Source organism: Vitis vinifera, chromosome 1 (assembly GCF_030704535.1).
Source record: "Vitis vinifera cultivar Pinot Noir 40024 chromosome 1, ASM3070453v1".
Lineage (NCBI taxonomy): Eukaryota > Viridiplantae > Streptophyta > Magnoliopsida > Vitales > Vitaceae > Vitis > Vitis vinifera.
In genome coordinates, this window is record NC_081805.1 from 26,899,390 (window position 1) to 26,923,539 (window position 24,150).

At 31.3% G+C, this 24,150-nt stretch overlaps 1 protein-coding gene and 1 non-coding gene across 9 annotated transcripts; one reads left to right on the top strand and one right to left on the bottom strand.

Annotated features, from left to right (window-relative positions):
* Positions 1–3,709: 3,709 nt before the first annotated feature.
* Positions 3,710–3,795, bottom strand: LOC132254676 (small nucleolar RNA SNORD36). The gene has a single exon (XR_009466978.1). It is a non-coding gene; the product is annotated as a small nucleolar RNA SNORD36 (small nucleolar RNA).
* Positions 3,796–4,694: 899 nt separating this feature from the next.
* On the top strand, positions 4,695–12,656 carry LOC100253986 (putative pentatricopeptide repeat-containing protein At5g13230, mitochondrial). Of its 8 annotated transcripts, XM_019222508.2 has the most exons (7): positions 4,696–7,395; positions 7,927–8,128; positions 8,371–8,426; positions 8,555–8,732; positions 11,293–11,401; positions 11,510–11,621; positions 12,219–12,656. In XM_019222508.2, exon 1 carries the CDS (start codon positions 4,820–4,822, stop codon positions 7,304–7,306), a length of 2,487 nt encoding a protein of 828 aa, XP_019078053.1. In that variant the 5' UTR covers positions 4,696–4,819; the 3' UTR covers positions 7,307–7,395; positions 7,927–8,128; positions 8,371–8,426; positions 8,555–8,732; positions 11,293–11,401; positions 11,510–11,621; positions 12,219–12,656. The 8 variants fall into 8 exon arrangements, with proteins under 8 accessions (XP_059591837.1, XP_059591836.1, XP_010657164.1 ...); XM_059735854.1 differs by lacking the exon at positions 7,927–8,128 and having other exon boundaries at positions 4,695–7,395; positions 11,293–11,394; XM_059735846.1 differs by having other exon boundaries at positions 8,555–11,401.
* Positions 12,657–24,150: the final 11,494 nt, after the last annotated feature.

The window sequence follows — 24,150 nt, forward strand, 5'->3', positions numbered from 1 at the left end:
TACTAGGAAAAGAAAATAAAAAATATTTAATATTAATAAATTATTTTTTTATATGTCCAATAAAGATAAATGTGGGGTTGTAGCATAGCATTCTCAGCCATGGAGTTTCACTCCTCACAATGCACTACCTCATCAAATATTTTTGTTTTGGGTGAGAAGTTTTTTTTGCTATCAATCCATATCCAAAATAAATCTTGACTTTTGAATAAATGTGGTGAAGATTAAAAAAAAAAAAAAAATTCATAAAATGATCTTTTGATAGGTCATGATGGAAAAATGTGAAAAAAAAAAAAGTTGGGAAAATATATATTTTTTAAAAAAAGAAAAAAAGAAAAAAAAGAAAGGAAGAATAGTAGTATAACAAACGGGGCCTTAGCTTGATGGGTAACTTCCTTGATGAAGAATGATCTCTCCATGAAAGCTATGAAAAGTCCTTGGTCCACCACATGAGAACCCACCAAAGCCAACTTCAATCTTGTCGGTCAAAAAACCCCAATTCTAGATTTTTGAACCATTTTCCTAGTGAATTGAAGTTTCAATATTTTGAACAAGTCCTCCCATAAAGAAGAGACCAAAAGGACATATTTAAACCATGTGGGTTTGAACATTTTACCTTTGTTGTCTACACTCAAATGAAAGGTTGCTTCCAAATGGCTCCATTTTCTCTTTTGAATGTGATGATAGTGCACATGTTCTTCACCAGCCAATCTCAGCACATGTTCTTACTTTGAATGAACCACAAATTTATAATATTTTCTAAGAAGGAAGCTTCCTTTGAATGGACCACAAATTAATAATATTTTCCAAGAAGAAAAGTTCCCTTCAATGGGGTTATGAAAATTTTTGAACCATTTGGTATAGGACATGTGAAGTTCATGCAAATTTTGATTATAATATTGCATGAATTATTGGCGGTGCAATGATCAATGCTGTCTCCCAACTTGTTATTTTATTTTAAATTTTTTTACATTTATAATTTTTTTTATAGGTTGTTTAATAGGTGTCATAGATTTGATACATTTTCCTAATTGATTTCTTTTTCTTTTATAAGAGTATTTGAAAATGATTTTAGAAAGCGTTTCTATTATTTGTAACACTTAAATGATAAAAAAATTTAAATATTAAAAATATTAAAAGCGCTTTTTAGAACTATTATCAAACAGGTTCTTAGAAGTATTTCTAACATCTTTAATATATAAAAGATAAAAAATTTTAAATGTTAAAAAGATTATAAATACTTCTTAAAATTACTACCAAACGCACTCTAAACCTCTTACAAGTTTTATTTTTTTTATTTAAAAATAAATTAGAAAATGACTATAATTTATGTTTTAAGAGACATTATTTGCATAAAATGATATGAGAATTAAATGGGTAGTAGAGACATTTTGGGTATTTGGGTTGGGGATGGGAGAAGCTCAATTGGCCCTACTTGGCCCGATTGGCAATGAGTCCAGGCCTATAGAGTGTCAGTTCTTGCCATTTAGAAATTCAAAAGCCATGAAACCAATGGGCCTGGCCCATGACCACCGACCTGTCCAGACTTCAAGCCCACAAAGCATTAGCAGACCCAAAATAGCCCAACAATCTTTCTAATTGAAAGCCCATTAAAACATATCCTTTGCTTTTTCTCCACAACACTTAATATATATATATATATTGAATATGTAAAGGTGAAAAATCCAAAATAGATATTTATGAGTAAATTACAATTTTGACCCTAAACATTTTTTTCTTAAACAATTTCGATCATATATGCCTAAAAAAAATTGAGGATCAAATTGAAACATGGTGAAAAATGAGATAATTTTTGTAATTTACCCATCATTTATCTTATTTCTTATTTTAAAGGGCATTCACTGAAAAATAAAAAAGAAATTGAATTTTGAAACAAGTAAAGAGAATTTGTGATTCATTAAACATTTAATTATTATTAATTTTAAATTTTATTTAATTTAAAATAAGAAAAATATTTGATGAAATTTTAAGCTTTTTTATTTTGACTTTAATAGGATTATGTTACCATTCTTTATATAGGATTTTTGATAGGAGTACGGTAATTTTAAAAAATAATTATAAATCTATGATAGTTTTGTCAGGTAAAAGGGAAGGATATTTGTTTTCTTTATAAGTTGGAAATGTCTTTTAAAGAAATTGTCTATTGAAAATATGATTTCCAATAAAAATTGGAGGCAAAAAAAAAAAAAAAAAAGTGGAAATCGTCCACCAAAAAAATAAGCAAATTGGTGGATTTTTTTTTTTTTTTTTAAGACTATATTAACTGAGAAAATCAAGAAATGTGGAAAAAAAAATGGAATATATAGACTATAGAGGCTGAGAAGATGAGATTGGTGTGGAGAAGATTGAGGGTGGATGGAAAGAAATGAGCTGAACAGAGAGTACAGAAGTATGAAGTGCAGACAATGGGGAAGAAAGCAGTGGGTCTTTAGTGTGAGTGGATTAGCTTTGAACAAAAGTCCTGATGTTATAATGCTAAACAATGAGAAGATTTTAATTTGGTATCGGAAAATTTCCAATTAATTTTTTTTTTTAAAATAGACGATTTCCACTTAATTATTTTTTTTTTGAAATGAGACGATTTCCAATTCCAATTTTTCTTTAAAAAATCATCTTTTCAACGTACTATTTCTAAATGGTTAATTTTTTATATATATATATTTATTTTGATAAAAATCATTATTTTAAAAGACAATTTTCAACTTGATAAAGAAAACAAATATCCTTTATTTTTATATGACAAAAACAAATATTTGAAATTATTTTTTCTACTAATTTAAAAATAAATTTTTAAAATTACCGTACTCTTATAAAAAATCCTTTTTAAAGACTCATCCAATATATGCTCTCATAATCTCATTCTTTGGAGGCATTATTTTATTTAATTTAATTTTCCCATTTATTTTCAAAAGTTTAAATACAAACTTGGAATGAAATACAAAGTTTGTAAGTCAACATCTTAATTTCTTTCTTACATTTGACTTAAATACTATGAAATAAAATTCAAAATTTAATATTTTATAATTTAAAATAATTTATAAAATATAATTATAACTCAATTCTTATTTTAAATATTAATAATATATGATAAATACAACTTAGTGATCTTAAATTGATTTTAAATAGTAATTTTAAATTATTTATTTACATCTAATAATATCAAATAATTAGACGATAAGATGCAAACTATTTAAACTAATAAAAAAACAATTTCTTATTTTGCCAAAAAGACAAAAGTTATTAAGGTCTGCTTGGCAACTTTTTTCTTTTAAAAACAATATTAAAAAAATAACTACTCCAATATTAAAAAGAAAAAAAAACCCAAAACTACTCCAATTTATTCTAAAAACTCACTTATTTTGTACAATAAAATCTCAAAAAATTATCTTTAATATAAAATTTATAACCTTTTTTTCAATGAAAATAAAACTATTTATAATAAAAATACTTAAATAGGAGAAAAAAATATTGCTTTTCTTGATGGAGCTCTCAATGAATATTACCCCCATTCAAAATCAAATAGATTTTTGAAGGCTAATTTTTTACAAAATAATTTTAAAAATTATTATAAATTTTCTCAAACTTCCCATTTATTCTTAAAATTCACAAATCCATGCGCCTCTTCAAAAATCTGAAACCTAAAACCAAAAACCAAAAACCAAAAAAGAGTAGACCAGAAGAAAAGGAAAAATGGGCATCAGTTTTAAAAAGCTCGAATTTTTGAAGCTTCATGGAGATTTATCAGTAACAATTACTAATATCTTTCATCATCTGCCCATTTTCCTCATCTTCCTCCACACCAAAAATTCAAAAACCCACGAACCAAACACCCAAAAACAAAAAGAAAAAAAAAAATAGACTAAACGGCTAAAAGAGAAGAGAAAATACGAGAGAGCTTCGATCTGAGATTTATGAGCAATGGAGTTTGTAGCTTTTAACACACCCTTTATATAGGCGACTAGGGGAACCACAGAAACCCTAATCGGTGAGCTTCTATCTGGTGCTCTGCGTTCCACCCTACTAACTTATCTCCTCGTGTCTCCACCCTTAGATCAAGCCGATCAAAGGCAGTATGAAAAAAAAATTTGGGTGTTGTTTTTAAAATTGTTTAAAATTGGGTGGCTTTTTGAGGGGGTTGTTTTTGAAGGATTAGAAGTACTTTTTTTAATACTTAAAAAACGCCTTTTTAAAAAATAAATAGACATTTAACAAAATTTAGAAAATCAGCTAACATTGTGAGTGCTTGGGCCCATGAATGAACCAGGGTTGGCCCAAAACCTAATCAAGATTGGTCCTGTATATACAATTTCGGCCCATTGTTTGTGAGTTTTGGACAAAGGGCCTCATGGCCCAATCCCCCCATCGCGACCAATTGGTTTGGGTTCATGTTGGACTGGGGTCGGGCGACCTTTGCCTGGCTCAGGTGGGCCCTCAGGTTGGCTTGGGTTAGGCCCTAGTCTAGGTTTGGTCCTAAGAAGGGTTCATTTAGGGAGTTTGAAGAGTTTTTTACTCCTTTGAAAATATATTGTGAAGCAGTGAAGGACCTTTTTGGAGTTCATTAATTATTTTTTAATTATAATAAAACTGAATGTAATTTATAAATAAATAAATGCTATAATTTTTTCTATAATTTATTTGTTTAAAATATAAAATTTTCTTTTATGTGATGAAAAATAAAAAAAATTTGAATTAAAATAAAATTTCTAAACCCCCGTTTATTCTTCTTTTGAAACCCGGGTTAATACGTATGGGCTCTCTACACTCCACTCTTGGAATCTTCATTTGAGAGAGTCGAGGTCATATGAATATATGTTTGCGGCCATGGATACGTCTAAATTATGCGATGGTTTGTCGAAACAATTTTTTGATTCAATTTTCTCGACGTGGGTTCTCAGTCCAATCTGCAAAACTGACTCAAGAATTCGTGGGTCATGTTTCCCCTTCAGAGTTCAATTCACATGCATACGCCAATGCGCTTCAAGATTGTATCCAAAAAGATGAACCCAGTAGAGGAAAGGGTCTGCATTGTGAGATTCTGAAAAGGGGTGGTTGCTTGGACTTGTTTGCTTGGAACATTCTCCTCAATATGTACGTAAAGTCAGATTTTTTGTGTGATGCGAGTAAATTGTTTGATGAAATGCCTGAAAGAAATACAATCTCATTTGTTACTTTAATTCAAGGTTATGCAGAGTCTGTTCGATTTTTGGAGGCGATTGAGTTGTTTGTTAGATTGCATAGGGAGGGTCATGAGCTTAATCCGTTTGTTTTTACCACAATTCTGAAGTTGCTTGTGAGTACGGACTGTGGGGAGTTAGGTTGGGGCATCCATGCCTGCATTTTTAAGCTTGGTCATGAGTCCAATGCATTTGTAGGGACTGCACTTATTGATGCTTATTCAGTTTGTGGACGTGTTGATGTTGCCAGAGAAGTGTTTGATGGGATTCTTTACAAGGACATGGTTTCTTGGACTGGGATGGTAACTTGTTTTGCGGAGAATGATTGTTTCAAAGAGGCTTTGAAGCTCTTTTCTCAAATGAGGATGGTCGGGTTTAAGCCAAATAACTTTACATTTGCTAGTGTGTTTAAGGCTTGTCTTGGTTTAGAGGCATTTGATGTGGGGAAGAGTGTGCATGGGTGTGCCTTAAAATCTCGCTATGAGTTGGATCTATATGTAGGTGTTGCTTTGCTTGATTTGTATACTAAGTCTGGAGACATCGATGATGCTCGGCGGGCATTTGAGGAGATTCCTAAAAAGGATGTGATCCCTTGGAGTTTTATGATTGCACGTTATGCTCAAAGTGACCAGAGCAAGGAGGCTGTGGAAATGTTTTTTCAGATGAGGCAAGCTTTAGTGCTTCCTAATCAGTTTACTTTTGCGAGTGTGCTGCAAGCATGTGCAACTATGGAGGGTTTAAATTTGGGAAATCAAATACATTGCCATGTAATCAAGATTGGCCTTCACTCTGATGTTTTTGTTTCAAATGCCTTAATGGATGTCTATGCAAAATGTGGAAGGATGGAGAACTCAATGGAACTTTTTGCGGAGTCACCACATAGGAATGATGTGACCTGGAACACGGTGATCGTTGGGCATGTGCAGTTAGGGGATGGGGAGAAGGCTTTAAGATTGTTTCTCAATATGCTTGAATACCGAGTGCAGGCAACTGAAGTAACATACTCTAGTGCTCTTCGTGCTTGTGCTAGCTTAGCAGCATTGGAGCCAGGACTTCAGATTCATTCCTTGACAGTCAAAACCACTTTTGACAAAGATATTGTAGTGACTAATGCTTTGATAGATATGTATGCCAAGTGTGGGAGCATTAAAGATGCCCGATTAGTGTTTGATTTGATGAACAAACAAGATGAAGTTTCATGGAATGCTATGATCTCAGGATACTCCATGCATGGTTTGGGTAGGGAGGCTCTAAGAATTTTTGACAAGATGCAGGAAACAGAGGTCAAACCTGACAAGTTAACTTTTGTTGGTGTACTATCAGCATGCGCCAATGCAGGCCTTTTAGATCAAGGCCAAGCTTATTTTACTTCAATGATACAAGACCATGGTATTGAACCTTGCATAGAGCACTATACATGCATGGTGTGGCTGTTAGGTCGAGGAGGCCATCTTGACAAGGCTGTCAAGTTGATTGACGAAATTCCATTTCAGCCTAGTGTTATGGTTTGGCGTGCTTTACTTGGAGCTTGTGTGATCCATAATGACATTGAGCTTGGGAGAATTTCTGCTCAGCGTGTGCTTGAGATGGAACCCCAAGACAAGGCTACCCACGTGTTACTGTCTAACATGTATGCCACTGCAAAGAGATGGGACAATGTTGCCTCTGTTAGGAAAAACATGAAAAGAAAAGGAGTGAAGAAGGAACCAGGCCTTAGTTGGATTGAAAGCCAGGGCACAGTTCATTCTTTCACTGTGGGGGATACTTCACACCCTGAGGTGAGAGTGATTAATGGGATGCTGGAGTGGTTGCACATGAAAACCAAGAAGGCAGGCTACATTCCAAACTATAATGTTGTTTTGCTTGATGTGGAGGATGAAGAAAAGGAACGCCTCTTGTGGGTACACAGTGAAAGATTAGCTCTTTCTTTTGGGATAATTAGGACACCATCTGGAAGCCCCATTAGGATAATGAAAAATCTACGAATATGTGTGGATTGCCATGCTGCAATTAAGTGTATATCAAAGGTTGTGCAGCGAGAAATTGTTGTCAGAGACATCAATCGATTCCATCACTTTCAAGAAGGTTTATGCTCTTGTGGTGATTATTGGTGATTGACATGCCCTACTGCCATTCCAGAAGTAAGGTGTCCTTGCTTTGAGGAATTTCACAGCAGTAGAGAGCATTGGATAGAAATTTACAGGTAAAATCAGTATACAATTACTTTAGCATAATAGTTCCACCTATAAAAGAAATGTAAGCATAAGAGTGCTACATTACTATTGCTAGTCTGTGGTTGCTTTATAACTTTTTCTAGTAACACTGCAAGAAATTCTGAGTGAATGAATCAGCAAATGATGAATGCCATACTCATATGTAGGTCAATCACATGTAGTCATCTTTTCATGGTTTCCATGTCAAGATTTCTGAACTCATTATTGTCTTATCCATTGATGATCATAGTGTCCATTCACTTTATTCTCCTGTATAACTTTCTTTTTTTTTGAAAAAATTATTCTTAATTTCTTCTGCTAGTAACTTTTGATGAGGTTGATCAGCTAGTCTGGATTATGGCTTCCCTTCTGTCCCTTCTCCCCCTTTAGCATATGCATCCTACAGGCTGCCAATTTTGTGGAAAGGCCTTATTCCTGAAAAGAATTAGATGTCATGAAGTTTAATTACTTCTACTCCTATAATTTATTCCGCCAGTTAAAACTATGACACTTCGTTTCAGGTGATAGGTCAAAGAATAGTATGAAAGTCAACTATCGCTCTAAGGAAAGTTACTTGAAGAAGAAACTAGATTTTGTAGATATGCACCTACCTTTGTTCAAGTCAAAGAGATGATTATACTTGCCCACTGCTCTTCTATGGAATTGCTATATGTTTATCTGCTGTTCCTTAGATTGGTCATTTGGCTCTCAGGTAGCCCCAAGGTAGGTCAAATTATATTCTTAGAACTTGAGGGCCCTGGCTTCTTATGAAGTGTAGATTTCCCCATGTATCAATGTATAAATTGTCTATAAATTTTTCTGATTCACATATACTCTACATTATTAGATTGGGGACCTAGATGTTTAATTTTAAATTGTTCTTTTCCTAACTGCTACTGAAAATTAAAATGCAATTCTGTATAATTTTAATACTTACATCACATTGGTTTTAACTGTACTTGCAGGATTGGCATCCAACATGATGAATTTGTCTACCACCCCAACTTTACAAGGCACTGTGGTATTTTCTCCATACAATCATCCTGTTCAGATAAATATTGATTTTAAGAAAATTATTTTTGTTGTGGTTTCTTCTTGTCTTTGTTAATTCTCAGGATGGTTCACTATTTGTATTAATGGTGTACATAGGTTTGACCGGCTTATGATTAGGTTCCTTCAAGGTCTCCAGACAAACAATACATGAGAAAGTAGTCATGATCTGATGATCACTAGTAACTCTTTTACTCTGTATACTGAGTAACCAAGACAATGCATCAATCCTTCACCATAAATGATATACAGACTTGTGGGTCAAAAGCATCTCCAGGTCTGGTTGAGCCATCTTGCAAAGCATTTTCTCTTACATTTTTACCTCCAAGTCTTAAGGTGCTTAATTAAACATCACGAGTGTTACTATATTTTTTTTTTTTAGGCTGGTTGATGATGAATTGCATCTCATAAACCATGGCTTATGTATCTTTATTATTGATAAAAAAAAAAAAGAAATAAACCATGGCTTATGTAGCACCAAATTTTTCAAAAATTATCAAGAGAAAGTCAAACTGTTTTCACTCTATCAGCTTCCATCTAAAACTTCTAACTTCTATTTTCCTTGATGTGGATCTGGTTCTGATAATACTGTGCCTTGTTTGGAAGCTTCTAGATTGAGCTCTATAATTAGGGTTGGCTTAAGGTTATAAGTATTGTGTTATATTTGTAGAGAAATGATCCAATCCTGTGTAGAGTTACATTCTTTGTACTTTATTGAACTATAGTAGTATAATGCTATAATTTTATTCCCCAATTTATGTCAATAAGTTTGAGTTTTTTGTCTGGAAAATTGTAGTATGATTATCACCAGCCTTGATGGGAATGATGGCCCCTGCAGTGACATTGTAGAAAAGGCATGATCCACTTTTGAGTCAAATAGATCATTAGTCTTGACTGGCCACTCTACAAAATCAGTGTCCTGTATTTATCTGCCATTCCTTAGAGTGCATGTTGACTGCCATATTAACTGCACTTTAGGTCAAATTATACTCCTAGAATATGAGGAACAGGCATATTATGAAGTTCCAATTCCAGGACTACTAATAACATGGTTGACTATTTTTCATGGCTGAGCATGCAGGATATGCTTCTAAGCATGAGGTTTTTTTCTTTATGTGGAGGATGATGAGTGGGAATGCATGGCATGGCCACACGGGGTGCATGTTGAGAGATTAACACTAGATCTTAGGCTACTTAGGCATCATCTAGAACTAGAAGCTGCATCTTTACTATGAAAACTTTTGAATATGTATAGACTTATTACTTAGGCATCAAGCTGTTATTAAAGGTTGCACAGTGAAATATTTTCACCAGAAAGAGAATGATTTCATTGCTTTCAGGAATCTCCTATGGTAAGGTGACTGATGTACCCTAAAGTCCTCTACTTTTTTCTAGGGTTAAAATATCCATCTTTGTAGCTAAGTTCATACCGACATGAAGGAAGGTTGAATTAGAATATTGATAAATTTATGAGGGATTTGAGAAGTTTCTTTTGATTGAAGTGGTGACATGTTTACTAAAATAGATTGAGTGTGGGTAATTATTGCTATATATGACAATATTATGCAATATCTATGATCCATTAGTCAGCATATCTTTCTGTTCTCATGTCTACTTGAAATAATTCGAGACATCACCCTTTCATTGTATCCAATATATGATGACATTGAAAACTCTGGCTAACATTTCCAAAAAATTACTTGTTCAAAATCATATTTCTGAAATTGATAAACTTTTGACTTTTGAGACCTGAATTATGTTATAGGTGGTAGTGGATCCAAAAATGTCTTAGTCGGTAAGATAATAAGTCCAGTAGATCTCATCGCTTAATTTCACCACGTGGTGGCGGCTGCCGACTAATTGGGATGCTTCTCTTTTCTCCGTAATTTCTGCTATGATTTCGTGGCAGAGTGAGGAGATTTTTGGCCTTTAGTTGAAAGAAATATCTTAGATAACACGCGCACATCAGTATTAGCTTCATATGTAAAAAAGCCAACAGTAATTGCTAGGGTTTCATCGTTATTAGAGTAAACCCTATTCTAAGCTTTGTCGATATGCAAAGTTAACCACATGACCATACTGGTCATTGCATAGAGGATGTTACCTACCAAGTATGCTTTCATGTTGCTGCAGAAGAAATTTGATCTTTAGTTGTCTGATAGACAACAATCACATGCAACTTACAAGAATTTTAGCACTCTAGAAAGCAACAGTTCATCTTATGGATCAGATTATTTGGTTCATTGGTAAAGTCATAGTTCCAAAGACAATTGACTAACCAACTACCAAATTCCCTTGTTACTCCATTACTGCCAGTGTCACCTAGATTGTTCCAGCTATTTCAATCCATATTGAATTATCATTTGACTATAATTTTGACATGGTCCAAGTGAAATTGATTTTTTGAGTTCTACCCTCAGACAAGGAGAAAAGTGGAGCAGAAACTTGAATAGGATTTTTATCTGTTGCTTAGAAAAAGTTCTGAGTTACCACTTTCCTAGAATAAACTCATTTCTTTTGTTGATGAAGTAGGAAACTATCCTTGTTGAGGATTCCATGAAAAACGGCTCCTGCTTGCTTCTAAAATGAGCAAAAACTGAAGCAACTTCCTAAGATTCACATTCATGACCAAGAATTTTTTTTTTTTTTTTTTTTTTTTTTTTTATCCATATAGCTGGATGGCAAGTTAAGCTTCATTCTCTATTAACTTTTTCATAGAATTGTTGCACATGTTGTGCTAGCCACTTTGTAAATAGTTAATAAACTAGAAATCTCTGTCATGTTTAAAGCTGACCTGACCCAACTTTAATTAAGAATACCGTGTTTTTGAATTTCAGTAATTCTTGGGAAACTGTTTCCTCAACAGCATATCATTTATTTGTATGGTTGTAATTGCATCCTGGAGCTGTTCTTTCCCTTGTTTTCCCCTTCTCAAAGCAGTAAGAAGTAATCACTGATTTAAGCACAATTATTCTATTTTATTTGAGTTTCAGTTTTCCAGTACTCACCACTGATGGAAGTCGTTTTCTAAATCATTTTATTTTAAATGACAAGGTATATATATTATAAGAACTGAAGACCAAGTTGGCAAGGTTGGCTCAAGCTGGGGCCAGAAATACATTCTCAAAACGGTTTATTATATCTAGTCATGATAAAAACCAATCAGGTACTTACTAATTCTCAAACTTGTATTCATTAAATGCTAAAGATCTGAAATTGATTTTTTTTTTTTAATTGCCCTAAACTCATTGGAGTGCTTTATTTATACATCCATATTTCAAAGATTGCTTGCATCGATTCCTCTACCAAGTTAGCAGGTGGTTTGGTTGGACATCTGAAGTCAGCAGATCGTGATGATGGTTTTGAAGTCGCACACTAGTTTGTGCATCCCATTGTGTGTGAAACTATAACTTGGTCATCTAGAGTGGGGGACATTAGAAAAAATGAGTCACTACAACCACTGATATGGGATTTGATTCAGGATTGAACAGAGGGACACCATTTTAATTTCTTACAGTAACTGGGGTTGATGCCTGTCATTGTCTTTTTCTTTTTCTGTAATGCCTCATTCAAGATGATAGGTGGAATGACACAATCTTTCTGGGATGTTTCAACCTGTATCTAATGGGAAATCATATTCATATTATCTCTTATCCTGTGAATGCATGAAAGTTAGAGGTAGAATTAAGTCACCACTGTAATCTGATCAACCGATATTTATTACTAGTACATGACATCTGAACTCTTTATCTGTTGAATGCAGGTGATATTGATGGTGAGAATGGATTTATGCAATGAATCCAAAGAGTTGGTAAAATGCATAATTCAGTCAGAGTAGTAAAGTGCCAGCGACAGCCCTCCTTCAAGTCAAATTTGGCTGTTCAACGCTTTCCAGCTTAAAGTAAATAGCCTGGCAAGGAGAATTGGGCATGGGACGTGTGGATTCAGAAGTATGCATGTTGCAGACATCTCCCAAAAGCAATGGAGGTGAGCCGCCTCATATGATTTTGATCTTTTGGTAGCTGAAAACTGAAACTGTGTCATCCCTGGTTATGCCATCTCTTAGGCACAAACAAGGGCAGCGTCCTACCATTCTGTAATCTGGGTATTGTGCTTGAACTTGAAACAGAACTGTTTTTACATTATGTACCATTCAAGAATTGAAACAAAAGCTATGAAAAACAGGTGAATTGGTAGGTGAGGTTGTGCTCAAACTTCAAAGAAGTCCACAAATAATTTTCCCAGAAAGAAAAAGAAGGAAAAAAAGGAGCATGGAAATGATTCTGAGCTTGACCATTTGATTCAGGTTCAAAGTGATATGAAGAAATTCCAAGCTCATTGGAGAAAGGTGCATTGGTCAGATTTACAGTGGTTTCAACACAAAACTTTTCCTTTCAAAAATTTATATACACATAAAAGAGAAAAAAAAACCCACAAGGGTGGTCTGCAGAGACATTTGAGGACTTTTGGGTCCTTGTGATAGACAAATATTATTGACAAATTAACATGTCATACAATTTTTTCTTCCCTCCTTAAAGTGAAAAAAAAAAAAAAAAGTATGGAAAAAGGGTCAAAAAGGTGTTTGAAAATCTAATCTTGACTCATTCTATGAAATTTTGTGTTTTACACTTTTACTAAACTTTAACCCAAGAAGTCCATCCTCTGTCTCTTCTTGTGTTTTTAAACATTAAAATATCCATTAATATAATATTTACGTGACAATCATCTCATTAATTCTATCAATCTCTACTTCTCCTTTACTTGAAAAATAGATATTAAAAATTGGATGAAAGGTATTTTCCATCTTTTCAAAAAGAATGGCCAATACCCATTTCAAATTTAATCAATTTACAAAAATGTTGAGAGATGTGATTAATATGGGTAAGACCTTGTTTGGCTACACCCTTTTAGTAACAGTCAACCCACCAATAAATTTTTTTAAATTTCAACATCGAAATTATCACCCCTTGGTTTTCTTATAAAACAAACCAATTAATAATAGGTGATGTTAATGAACAAATTAATTTGTTTAAGATGCAAACTCTATGGTGTGTAGATGGTTGTAAAGTAGAAGTGGTGAAATGGGCATTTAGAATTCGAATATAATTGAAGAAAACATATATGGAAATGAGGCATCACATCAAGGGTCCAGTGGGATTACAAGACAATAAAGCAAAATCCAAGTGGGAAGTCATTTGTAGGATCATGTAATGTGACTATTTTTTTTGGGTGTGTGATGACAATTCTAACGTAGAGCTGACTCATCCATGACAACTAACCCCATTTCAAAATCTAGTTTATATTTTGTTTTTTTTTTAAAAAAAAAAACTTTTGATCCCATTATTTGGATCTTCATCTGGGATCTAAATTTAATCATTTTATTTTTAATACCTAAGTTTTTTTCCTTTTTTTTTTTTTTTTTTTGGAAGAAGAATTGAATATTGAATAAGAGAGATGTGTGCATTCATATACAATGTAAATTTGTTTAAAAATATTTTTCATATATTTTTTTTTATCATTATTTACAATATTTTACAAAAAAAAAAAAAAAAAAAATATTTCAAATTTAATTTTTGAAAAGATGATTTTTTATATAAATTTTCAAAAAAATTGTTTTTTTGAAGGGTTGGTTTGAATTTTTTTTTAAAGTTTAATAATTTTTTTTGCATGCAATTAAATAAGTTTAGCAAAAATATTTTAACTTAAAAAAAGAATATAGTGAGAAAATAAACATGATTTTTTTTTTATTGAATTTTTGTGGTGGTTGATGAAGATAAAAGATTTATTTGAGAAAAAAAAGGGTTTTATTGAATTAAAATAAAAAAATTTGGGGTTTGTTTGGTAATTATTTTTAAAAATAGTTTTTGAAAACTTTTTTTAAAAATTGTTCTTAATATTTTTAAATATATATATATATATATATATATATATATATATATATTATTTTATATATTTATATAATTATTTTTTAAAGCAATCCTTAAAAAATAAGTAAAAATAATATCAAATGAATAAAAGATATTATCTAAAAATATCATATTTTTATTTTTAAAATTAAAAAATAAAAAATAAACAAAAAAATTTATTACCAAACATTGTTTCTTAATTTTTTTTATTCTGCCCTTTTTCAAAACAGTTACCAAAAATATCTTAATTTTTAAAAATAATAATAGTAATTTATTAGTATGAAAACGAATACTACGTGGTTGATGGAGGGCGGCAGTTATGGGGCCCACAGGAGAGGCCCCCATGAAGTTCGGCTTTGCACGCGCTGTCAGTGCTGTAGGCCCCACACACCCACGCACGTCCATGCAGTGCGTGGAATTTTATGTATGCCCACCTATCCCACCTCAACTTCGAGGCGCGTACGCCGTTATAATATCATGCGTGTCTTTATCCCCATTGCATCTTCCCTCTCAAATCTCTGCGCGTTCCGTAACTTCTGTATAATGGTGTCACACTAATCACCAAAGCTTTTGTTTTTTCCGACCACCTTAAAATCTCTCTCTCCTCCTTTTTTTTTTTTTTTTTCACTTTTGTTTAATATCATAGATGGTCAAATTATTTTTATAAATATTTTTTAATGAATTGTGCAACTATAAAAAAAATCCTTGTAATTATTAATTCTTTAAGTATTTTTGTAACATAATTATTAAAAAAAAAAGAGACTTAAGATACTTATAATATTATTTGATTGACCGTATTTTTTTCATAAATATTATAATTAAATCCTAATTATTCACTTAATTAAAATAATAATAATTTGATCTATGTGACATGTTGATCACTTTATACAATCAAAGGACTTTTTTAAACCAATCTTTCATTTTGATATTAAATAGAGGATTGTACTACGTGGATTATGGTATAATTAATGGGAAGTTAAAGACTTTATTAGAGGAAAATGTGGCATAAAATCCAGGTTGGTTAGTATTTTTCATTATTTTTGTATATATAAAACAATTTTTGTTTTAAAATTTTTTTTGAATAAACAGATTTATGTAAAAGGCAACACTTTTTAAAAACTATTTGAGGTATCAAAAGATTCTTACGATCCCAAATTTTAAAATTTTCTAAAATAAATTTTAAAGATACAAGATAAATCCATATTTTTTTATAAGAGGTTTTATATTTTATATAGAATTTATTATTATTTTTTTATAAAACAAAAAATAAAAAATGTATCTAAATAAAAACAAATAGTAATTTTTAAAATGTCAAGTAGTAAGTTTTTTTTTTTAATAATTTTTAAAATCATTACCCTTCCAATTCGTTTTAAAATTTAAAGTGTACCTTATTTTTAAAAATAATTTTAAAAATCATTAATTTTCCATTATAATTCTTTTTTTTTTTATCTTATATAAAAGTTATTACCATCTTATTATTAAAAAAAATATGTAATTAAGCCTTATTTGATAATTTTTTTTTATAAAAAATAATATATTTTTAAATAATAGGTTTTAGTTACTTTTAGTTGTTTTATGAAAACTACTTTAAAAGATAATTGTACAAATGTAGAGAATAATTACAAAATAAAGTACTAAATGTAAAAGTTATTTTTAAAATATAGAAAACGGTTTAAAAACATTTTAGATAAAAATGAACTTTTGTTTAGATTATTACTAGATTTTTGTTTTACAAAATATCATAAATTAGTTGTAAAATCTCTGATTTAGAATTGTTTTCGAAAACAAAACTTTCCGGGATAAATCAAATCAGCGTTGAAATATATATATATATATATATTTTGTAAACTTCCTAGCATGTTTCTTGAATGTAGGTGTGGACCTATTGGTTATTCCACTAATTCATTCTTCCTCCTTTTTTGACTTGGTTTTTCCTTGTGCATGTTTCAATATTTGGTTTGGTGCACTCCATCCAACAATGACTTGCTTCTCACCATGAATCACACAATCTCTCCATTACTTATGATTATTTATGATCAAAACTCATTGTAACATGTGAATTTGCATTTGTTTCCCATTCCAAGCCACTTGTGCATGTCATTATGGGTAGAGAAAATTTGAAAAAAGAAAAAGAAAAAAAAAAAAAAGAAACCCCAAAAGGTGGTTTCTAAGTCAAATGGGAGGTAATTGGAAGTACCCTTTTGGTAGTAAAACTAATAATCACAAATAGATGTGAATAATGATAAAAAGCAAGAAAGTGGAAGGGCAAGTAAAGAAAGCAATCTGAAGAGCAGCCGGCCAAAGAAGAAAAAGGGCCAAAAGAGAAATAAATAAATTAATAAATAAAGGAAAACATGGAGTTAGAAATGATGAGGGTTGTGGTGATGATGGTGAGTGGGAAGCAGTGAAGAAGAGGAAAGGGGGTTTGGAAAGGAATGGAATATTTAGGGTTCGGTGACATGCAAAGAGTGCAGTACTATTGCCTCCTTTCTATCTATTTCTCTCTGTTTTTTATTTATTTTTTCTTTTTTAGTATGTAATTTTATTTTATCTGCATTTGTAATTTTCTATGCATGTGTGTGCTTTGATCTAATCAAGCGTGCCTGCGAACTGGGCTAATCTTCTATTTTTTAAATGGAAAATTTTAGGATAGGGATTTGTTACGTATCAATCCTTTTAATATTGGTCCACACTTACCGAGGTTCTGACATAAATTTAACTTATTTATAATAACCTAATCACACAACATCATACGTGGAAAGAACAAAAAAGTTTTAGTCTGGTTGGATAATTAACGTGATCCGCATGTTCATGACATGTACCAATATTTAAGAATTCACTAATCAAACGAAAGAAAACAGATATAATGATCAAAACTCTTATTCTTCTTCTCATTGTAACCATATTTTCTTATTTTTCAAACTAAATCTTAAAATATAATAAAAGTAAATTTATCATTTAATACATAATACAAAAATAAATAAATATGCGAGTTAATGGGATAACTTGAGTCCCATGAGCTCAACAAGGAGTTTGACTCCATACATCCTCTATAAAGAATAATAAGATTGATTTAGACTTTACAATTCAATGGTTTAAAGGGGAGTAAAAAATTAGAAAAACCCTAATTTTAGAAAGAAAGATTTTGTTGCATGCGTGATAAAAGTTAAATTTTGAAACATCTCCACACCTAAGCTAAAGTGTTAAGCTAAAGTTAAAAAAGTGCTTTCCACAAGAAAATAAACATGAAAATGAATCATGAAGTTGTTTGGAAAAGATGAATCAAAATTTTGATGAAACTAAGTTTTAATTTCAATGGGAATATTTCTATTTTTATTTTTAATAAGTAATTCAAATATAAGGAGGAATAAGAAATGGGATCATTTTTTAGATACATGTATTAAGTATTTAGTGTTTAAAAAACTCGAAACAAGGTTATTAATTGGGGTTATCAATCATTAAGCTCTCTCATATTTGTAAAGTGTAGGGCTACATTTTTTAAAATTGAAAAAAAAGGGCCCTTTGTTGCAGAGGACAAAACCAAAGAACAGGGATGATGACAGTGTCCTTTCATGAGTATCCCATTTTGTAAAGAACCTGTGGCCCTTTAAATCACTGTTGATGAAAAAAATGAAAGGAGAATATTCTCTAAGACATGGGAAAGAGAGAGAGAGAGAGGGGGAGGGACAGTTGTTGTTTCGCATTCAAAAGGAACATGCAATGCAAAGTGGGGAGAGAGAGAGAGGGAGGGAGGGAGGGAGGGAAAGAGAGAGATGTTTCACATTCAAAAGGGGAACATGCAATGCAAAGTGGTAGAGCCCAAAAAGGAGGGTGTGGTCTTATGGAAAGTTGGCCCCCTTTTCACTTTGGAATGATCACCCCACAACACACAAAAACACACACACAATCACAACCCACTAGATAAGAAAGAAAAGAAGAAGGAATGCCCATGTCAATACTACAAAAATATGAAATACATCACCACCACCAACCCTACAAAAGGCATCTATCTCCTCATGCCTCTCCCATCATTTTTATTAATATCCCACTCATCTCTAAAAGACTAGTCTCTATCACAAGATTGCCAAAGCCCAAGCATGCTCTCTGTGTTTATGTTTTCTGCAATGCTTTTTTTTTTTTTTTTTTAAATTTAATTTTGGAGAGAAATGCCTACATATATCCTTCAAATCATGACCTAGAGAGTTTTGCTGAGAAACCCAAGAACTGGCCCCTACCATATTTCATGGGAGAGGCTCACAGCATTCATATATATAAGGGTTCACTCATCTACCATGTGTTGATGTGTTTTAAACACATGATTTTTTTTTTTTCTTTTTAACAATTATTAATAGGTTATTATCCGTTACTTTTATGATTAGCCATAAAAGTAGTTGAAATAATTAGTTATTTCTTTTGTTGTATTCATTAAAAGTAGAACACTAGCACCTCCCATTTTAGGAGGGTTGGGATTAATTTAAAAAGTTGTATTTCACTTTCAAACATTGCTTTTAACATTTTAGAAAGACTTAAAAGAGGGAAGTTATAAAAACATCAATCACCATCCTTTATTTGAATTCATGCATTATAAATATAAAATAAATGAAAATTTTAAGGTAATGAATCGATTCCCATCCAAAATATAATCTATGTTGTTGAAAATATATGATAAAAATTCAGGTTTAAACAATGAGATTAATGTATAAAAAATAAACCCTAAAAACACTCACATATGAATACATATCCATTCAATATTATAATGTTACCCTAAAATAAAATAAAATAGAGGGCTATAAATAAATAAATTAATAATAATAATTGTTTCACTTGGGCATACAAGAAGACAAAAGAACATTTGGGTAATGGGGCATGTGATTCCCATGAGTAAATATAGTGTCCTCTCAACTGTCATGAGAGCTATATCTACTCTTTTTGAAGCTACATGGAATGATTAAAACATTAAATCAAGTGCATGGGAATTGCTTAATACACAAAGGCGTCAACTTAAGGGCACAGAAATGTTTCCATCATTTCTTAGGCCCCCACTTTTGGGCAGCTTTCTACTTTGAGATGCTTAATATTACAAGCTACTTGAAATAAAGAAACCAACTAGCCATCATTATTCAACTCCAAATGTTATGACAGGCCTCTCTCCTTTGTCTAGTTACCCTATACCTACTTTTGTAATTTTCTTTTTTCTTTTCTTTTCCTTTTTTATTTTATTTATTTGAAAATGGAAAAAGTTTTTTTTTTTTGTAAATCCATTGGTTTAATAAATTTTTTGAGCTAATTAATTAATAGTATTTTTATAAAAATAAATAAATAATAAAAGCTATGATTTGGGTTTTTGTTTAATAGAAAATTCACTTATTTTTCAATAATATGTTGATCTCAGGTGTGAGAAAATGAGGTAGCTAGCTCCATCTGAAACAAGGTCTCATGTGTTGGCCACTTTATTAATATATTGTGGAACAATTTAAAAAGGTTGTTCATTAGTCATGGAAAAGGGCATCATTTTCCAAAATGTGGATGGTCCTTATAGGACAAATATGCATGGAGGGGTTTGAGGAGAAATCACACAATGATGGGATTCACACATCAATTCTTAATGCAATTAGTGATGAATTCTTGGATGGTGAGCTGATCTGATCACCAAAAGAAGACAAATTTGTGATCCATTGCTTCAAAATTGGCTGCCTAATATGGTGTGTTTGGCTAATTTTTAATATATATTGTATAATTTTAGAGTCACCATCATGAACTAAGGGGTCATTTTGAGAGCATGTCTTTCTTTCCAACAATGCCAAACTTTGAAGATTAGGAGTGTGTTGGATAGATAAAGTCCCATCATTAGTATGGGATTATAGAAAATAAGGCAAATTAGGGAAACTTTTTTCTTAAATTAATGATGTAATCCACAAAATCAGTGATGGAATGGGACCCAATAAAAGATAGTGGAATAAGGTATATCTTAGTTTGAAGTTTAGTCCTCTTAGCTGCTTTAATCATATTTTCCTTAATTTTGGATTCCCACTACAAAAAACATACTAGTATATTTCTTCACCTCTCCTCAAAAGAAGCTCAGGGAATTTGGAGTTGTACCGATGATTTTTTTTTTAACTTTTAATTAGTTAAAAGATGATTAATTTTTAAAATAAACCTATAAGACGTCGTCTTAAATATCATAAGATGTTTTATTTATTTTTATTGAATACCAATTGATTTAAGATAAAATAAATTAAAACTTAATCCAAATATTAGTATTAGATATAAGAGTCATATATTAAGATGAAATGATTAAAACTTGATCGAAATATTAAATCAAAACAAAAAAAGAAAAAAAAGAAAAAATGGATTTGAATCACATTTGGAGTACAATAATGCCACAAGCTAGTGGATAGACCTCTAAGCTATCAATTAACAACCTAAAAAGTAATGAACTATATGTATAATTAAGGATTCAAGTATTAAATATAGTTTAAAAGATTATCCTATTTGGTGATAGACGCATAATTCGTACATGTTAACAAGTTTAGTAAGAATAATTAAATCATACATAAATTATTAATTTTTAAAGAAATTAAAATTTTGAAATCAAATTAAAAAAGGGGTATTTACAATATGAATTGATACCTATCAAGTCTAAACACAACATATCATGCTTGTATAATTTTATTATATAACTTTATACTTGTATTTGATTGTTATATTTATTTGATAATATAAATTTTATGATACTTCAAAATTTTCTTCTTAAGAAAAGAAAAAACAAAACAAAAAATTGATATTACTTTCTCCCCTACAAAGGAGGTAATAAGAGTAGTGGGGAAGTACAAAGGCATTTATAAAGGGGAGAAGCCCTGGTGGCAGAAAATGAAGACACCTGACAAAACTTCTCATAAGTCATAGGCATCTATTTATTCTCTGTGGATTATACATTTGTTTATGTGTGGAAATTAAATAAATATAGAATTGAAAAGATGTGTGAAGTACATACATGAGTTCATTCATTCAAAGCCTACCAAGTGTATGAAAACTGACAAAAACAAAGCACAAACTCTCCACAAGCCATGCACTCTCTCTCTCTCTCTCTCTCTTTTCTGTCCCTCTCTCCCTCTCTCTCAAAGGTTTCAAAGGTTTCAACGCATTAAACCCACTTCTTTTTTCCCCACACTCACATGCATGGACTGACATAGCCACTCATTATCCCACATGCACATGCAAATAGACCTTACTCTCTCTCTCTCCTCTCTCTCTCTCCCTCTCTCTCCCTCCAAAACCACCATTGTGTGTTTTGGGTCACACTCTTTCATTTGTAAATGGAGGAGTGATGATGATGGCATTGATGATGCCATGATGACGAATGCGTCTTCTCATATCAAAACCTACCTCACATTTTTTATCATGGTTTTCCAATTTTTTGTCCCCACACATTCAAAATCTAATAGTGTATTTTTATTTTCTATCAAAATTATATCATACTAATTCATTAATATAAAAATTCACATATTTTATATTTGAATGAATATCATATTCTTATATTTCCAATTTTAACCATCATATTTTTATCTTTTTAAGTTAAACATAAAAATTAAATTTTCTTTCATCTTTTAAGTTTGATAATTATTTTTAAAAATTATTTTTATTTTTGAAAGATATAAAATAATTTTATGACCTAAAAAATATGATAAAAAAAAAAAGAACAAAAGAAAAACCCTAAAATTTGTGGAAGGGAAAAAGGGTGTTTAACATTTTTATACTTGTAGAAATCTTGGAATTCACATCTCGCCATGAAGTGGGGCATGGAGCAAAAGAGCAAAAACACAAGGCCAAACCACTTTCTCTAATGGGAACAAGCACATTGAAAAGCTATTATAAATTGGTCCCCCTCAATGGTACAATTCTAAGTAAATTCCATGGACAATCATCCCTTTTCTTTTCTTTTCTTTTTCTGTTTTCTCTAAGTCATGAGGGCATCCCATGCATGATTATTACGTTTCATATGTACATGCCTCAATGTCAAGAGAAGGCTTTAGTTTTGGGTTGGGTGGTTATTATTATTTTTTATTTTTTATTTTTGGCATTAACCCACCAATATTCCTAGGGGGGTCCCCAATATATAGAGATTTGAAATCCAAAAAACTAAGCAACCAATGCCGTGTAGTAAATGTGTGATGTCCCAACTTCAAGTCTTAGGAATCTATGTGTGAAGCATGTTCTATCTGCCTTTGTCTGCATGTTCAAACGTTTTAGGCTAAAAATGATTATGATCAACCTGTTGCTCCAATCCAACTAGTTTCCAAGTAAGTTTGGTTTCAACTATGAGTGCCAAAAGTTGATTAGATTATTGATAACAAATTGTCTACGACTTAAAGTACATTTGGTTGTGTGTTTGGCAATGGTCAATCGTGTTCTTAATATCCTAATGCAATGACCGAGTTAAAAAATGGAAAATAGAAAGGAAGAAGATCAAAGGAAAATATAAGTTTAAATTTAATAATTTTTTTTTTATATTTTTTCAAGTTTATTCTCCCTCTTTTGTCTCTTTCTTTAATAAAAAAAATTATGAGTTTAAAAATGTACAAAATTTTAAATTAGTTTGTATCATATTTGTTTTTTTGTTTTTTTTTCATAATTTATCTTTTTTTTCTTCCTTTCTCTTATAATTTTATAACCCAAAGATTAATTAGATTAATGATAACAAGATGTTTAATACTTAACACCATGCTATATTAATGGATTTAATGAGAGATAAATAAATGCAAATAGTTGAGAGACAATTTGAACATGAGTTATCCCGTCAAACCAAGTTTTGATATCATGTTAAATTGACAATTTTTCTTAAAGTTTAAATTTGTAGAATTTAAATTCAATGTGATAGCGAGATGTTTAATACTTAACACCCTGCTATATTAATGGATTTAATGAGAGGTAAATAAATGCAAACAGTTGAGAGACAATTTGAACATGAGTCATCCCGTCAAACCAAGTTTTGATATCATGTTAAATTGACAATTTTTCTTAAAATTTAAACTTGCAGAATTTAAATTCAATATGATAACGAGATGTTTAATACTTAACACCTTGCTATATTAATGGATTTAATGAGAGATAAATAAATGCAAATAGCTGAGAGACAATTTGAACATGAGTCATCCTGTCAATCCAAGTTTTGATATCATGTTAAATTAATAAATTTTCTTAAAGTTTAAATTTGTAAAATTTAAATTCAATATGCGTATCATGCTCCTTAATACTCATGATTTAATTATATGTCATGTTTGATATTAGTTATACATAAAGTTGATTAATTAGAGTTAAGTATAATTATAAAAATGGGTTGATTGAATTTTTAGATGATGGTAAACACGGAAATAAAGCGCGTGGGGGAGAGGTTTTGGAGAGGAAGTCGATGGAATCTTGAAGGAGAATTTTGGGTAGAAAGATATCTCCATCAAAGGCCTCTCGCTTTCATGCTTTTATTCCAAGCTTAAGTCATTCTATGCCCATGCACTGCCACCAAAGGCCACGCCTCCGCTTTCACATATATACTACTCCTACTACTACTCTTTTTTAAAGTCAAGTTTTCTTAACAAATTACTTTTAATTGTACTAGTCTTAATTCTATAATATTGGGCTGAGCCTAAAAGATGAGAGATATGTTCATTCTTCCCAATGGGCATGTGGGTTTCAGTTAGAGAAATGACGCCTCTCTAAAAGTTCCATTCTTTTTTTCATTCATTCAAGAGAGAGAGAGGAAGAGGAAAACATAAAGAGGTTGCAGCAACATGT

Excerpts from the sequence above, each read along its gene's own strand:
- LOC100253986 (XM_059735854.1), top strand. The coding sequence starts at position 4,820 with ATGAATATATGTTTGCGGCCATGGATACGTCTAAATTATGCGATGGTT.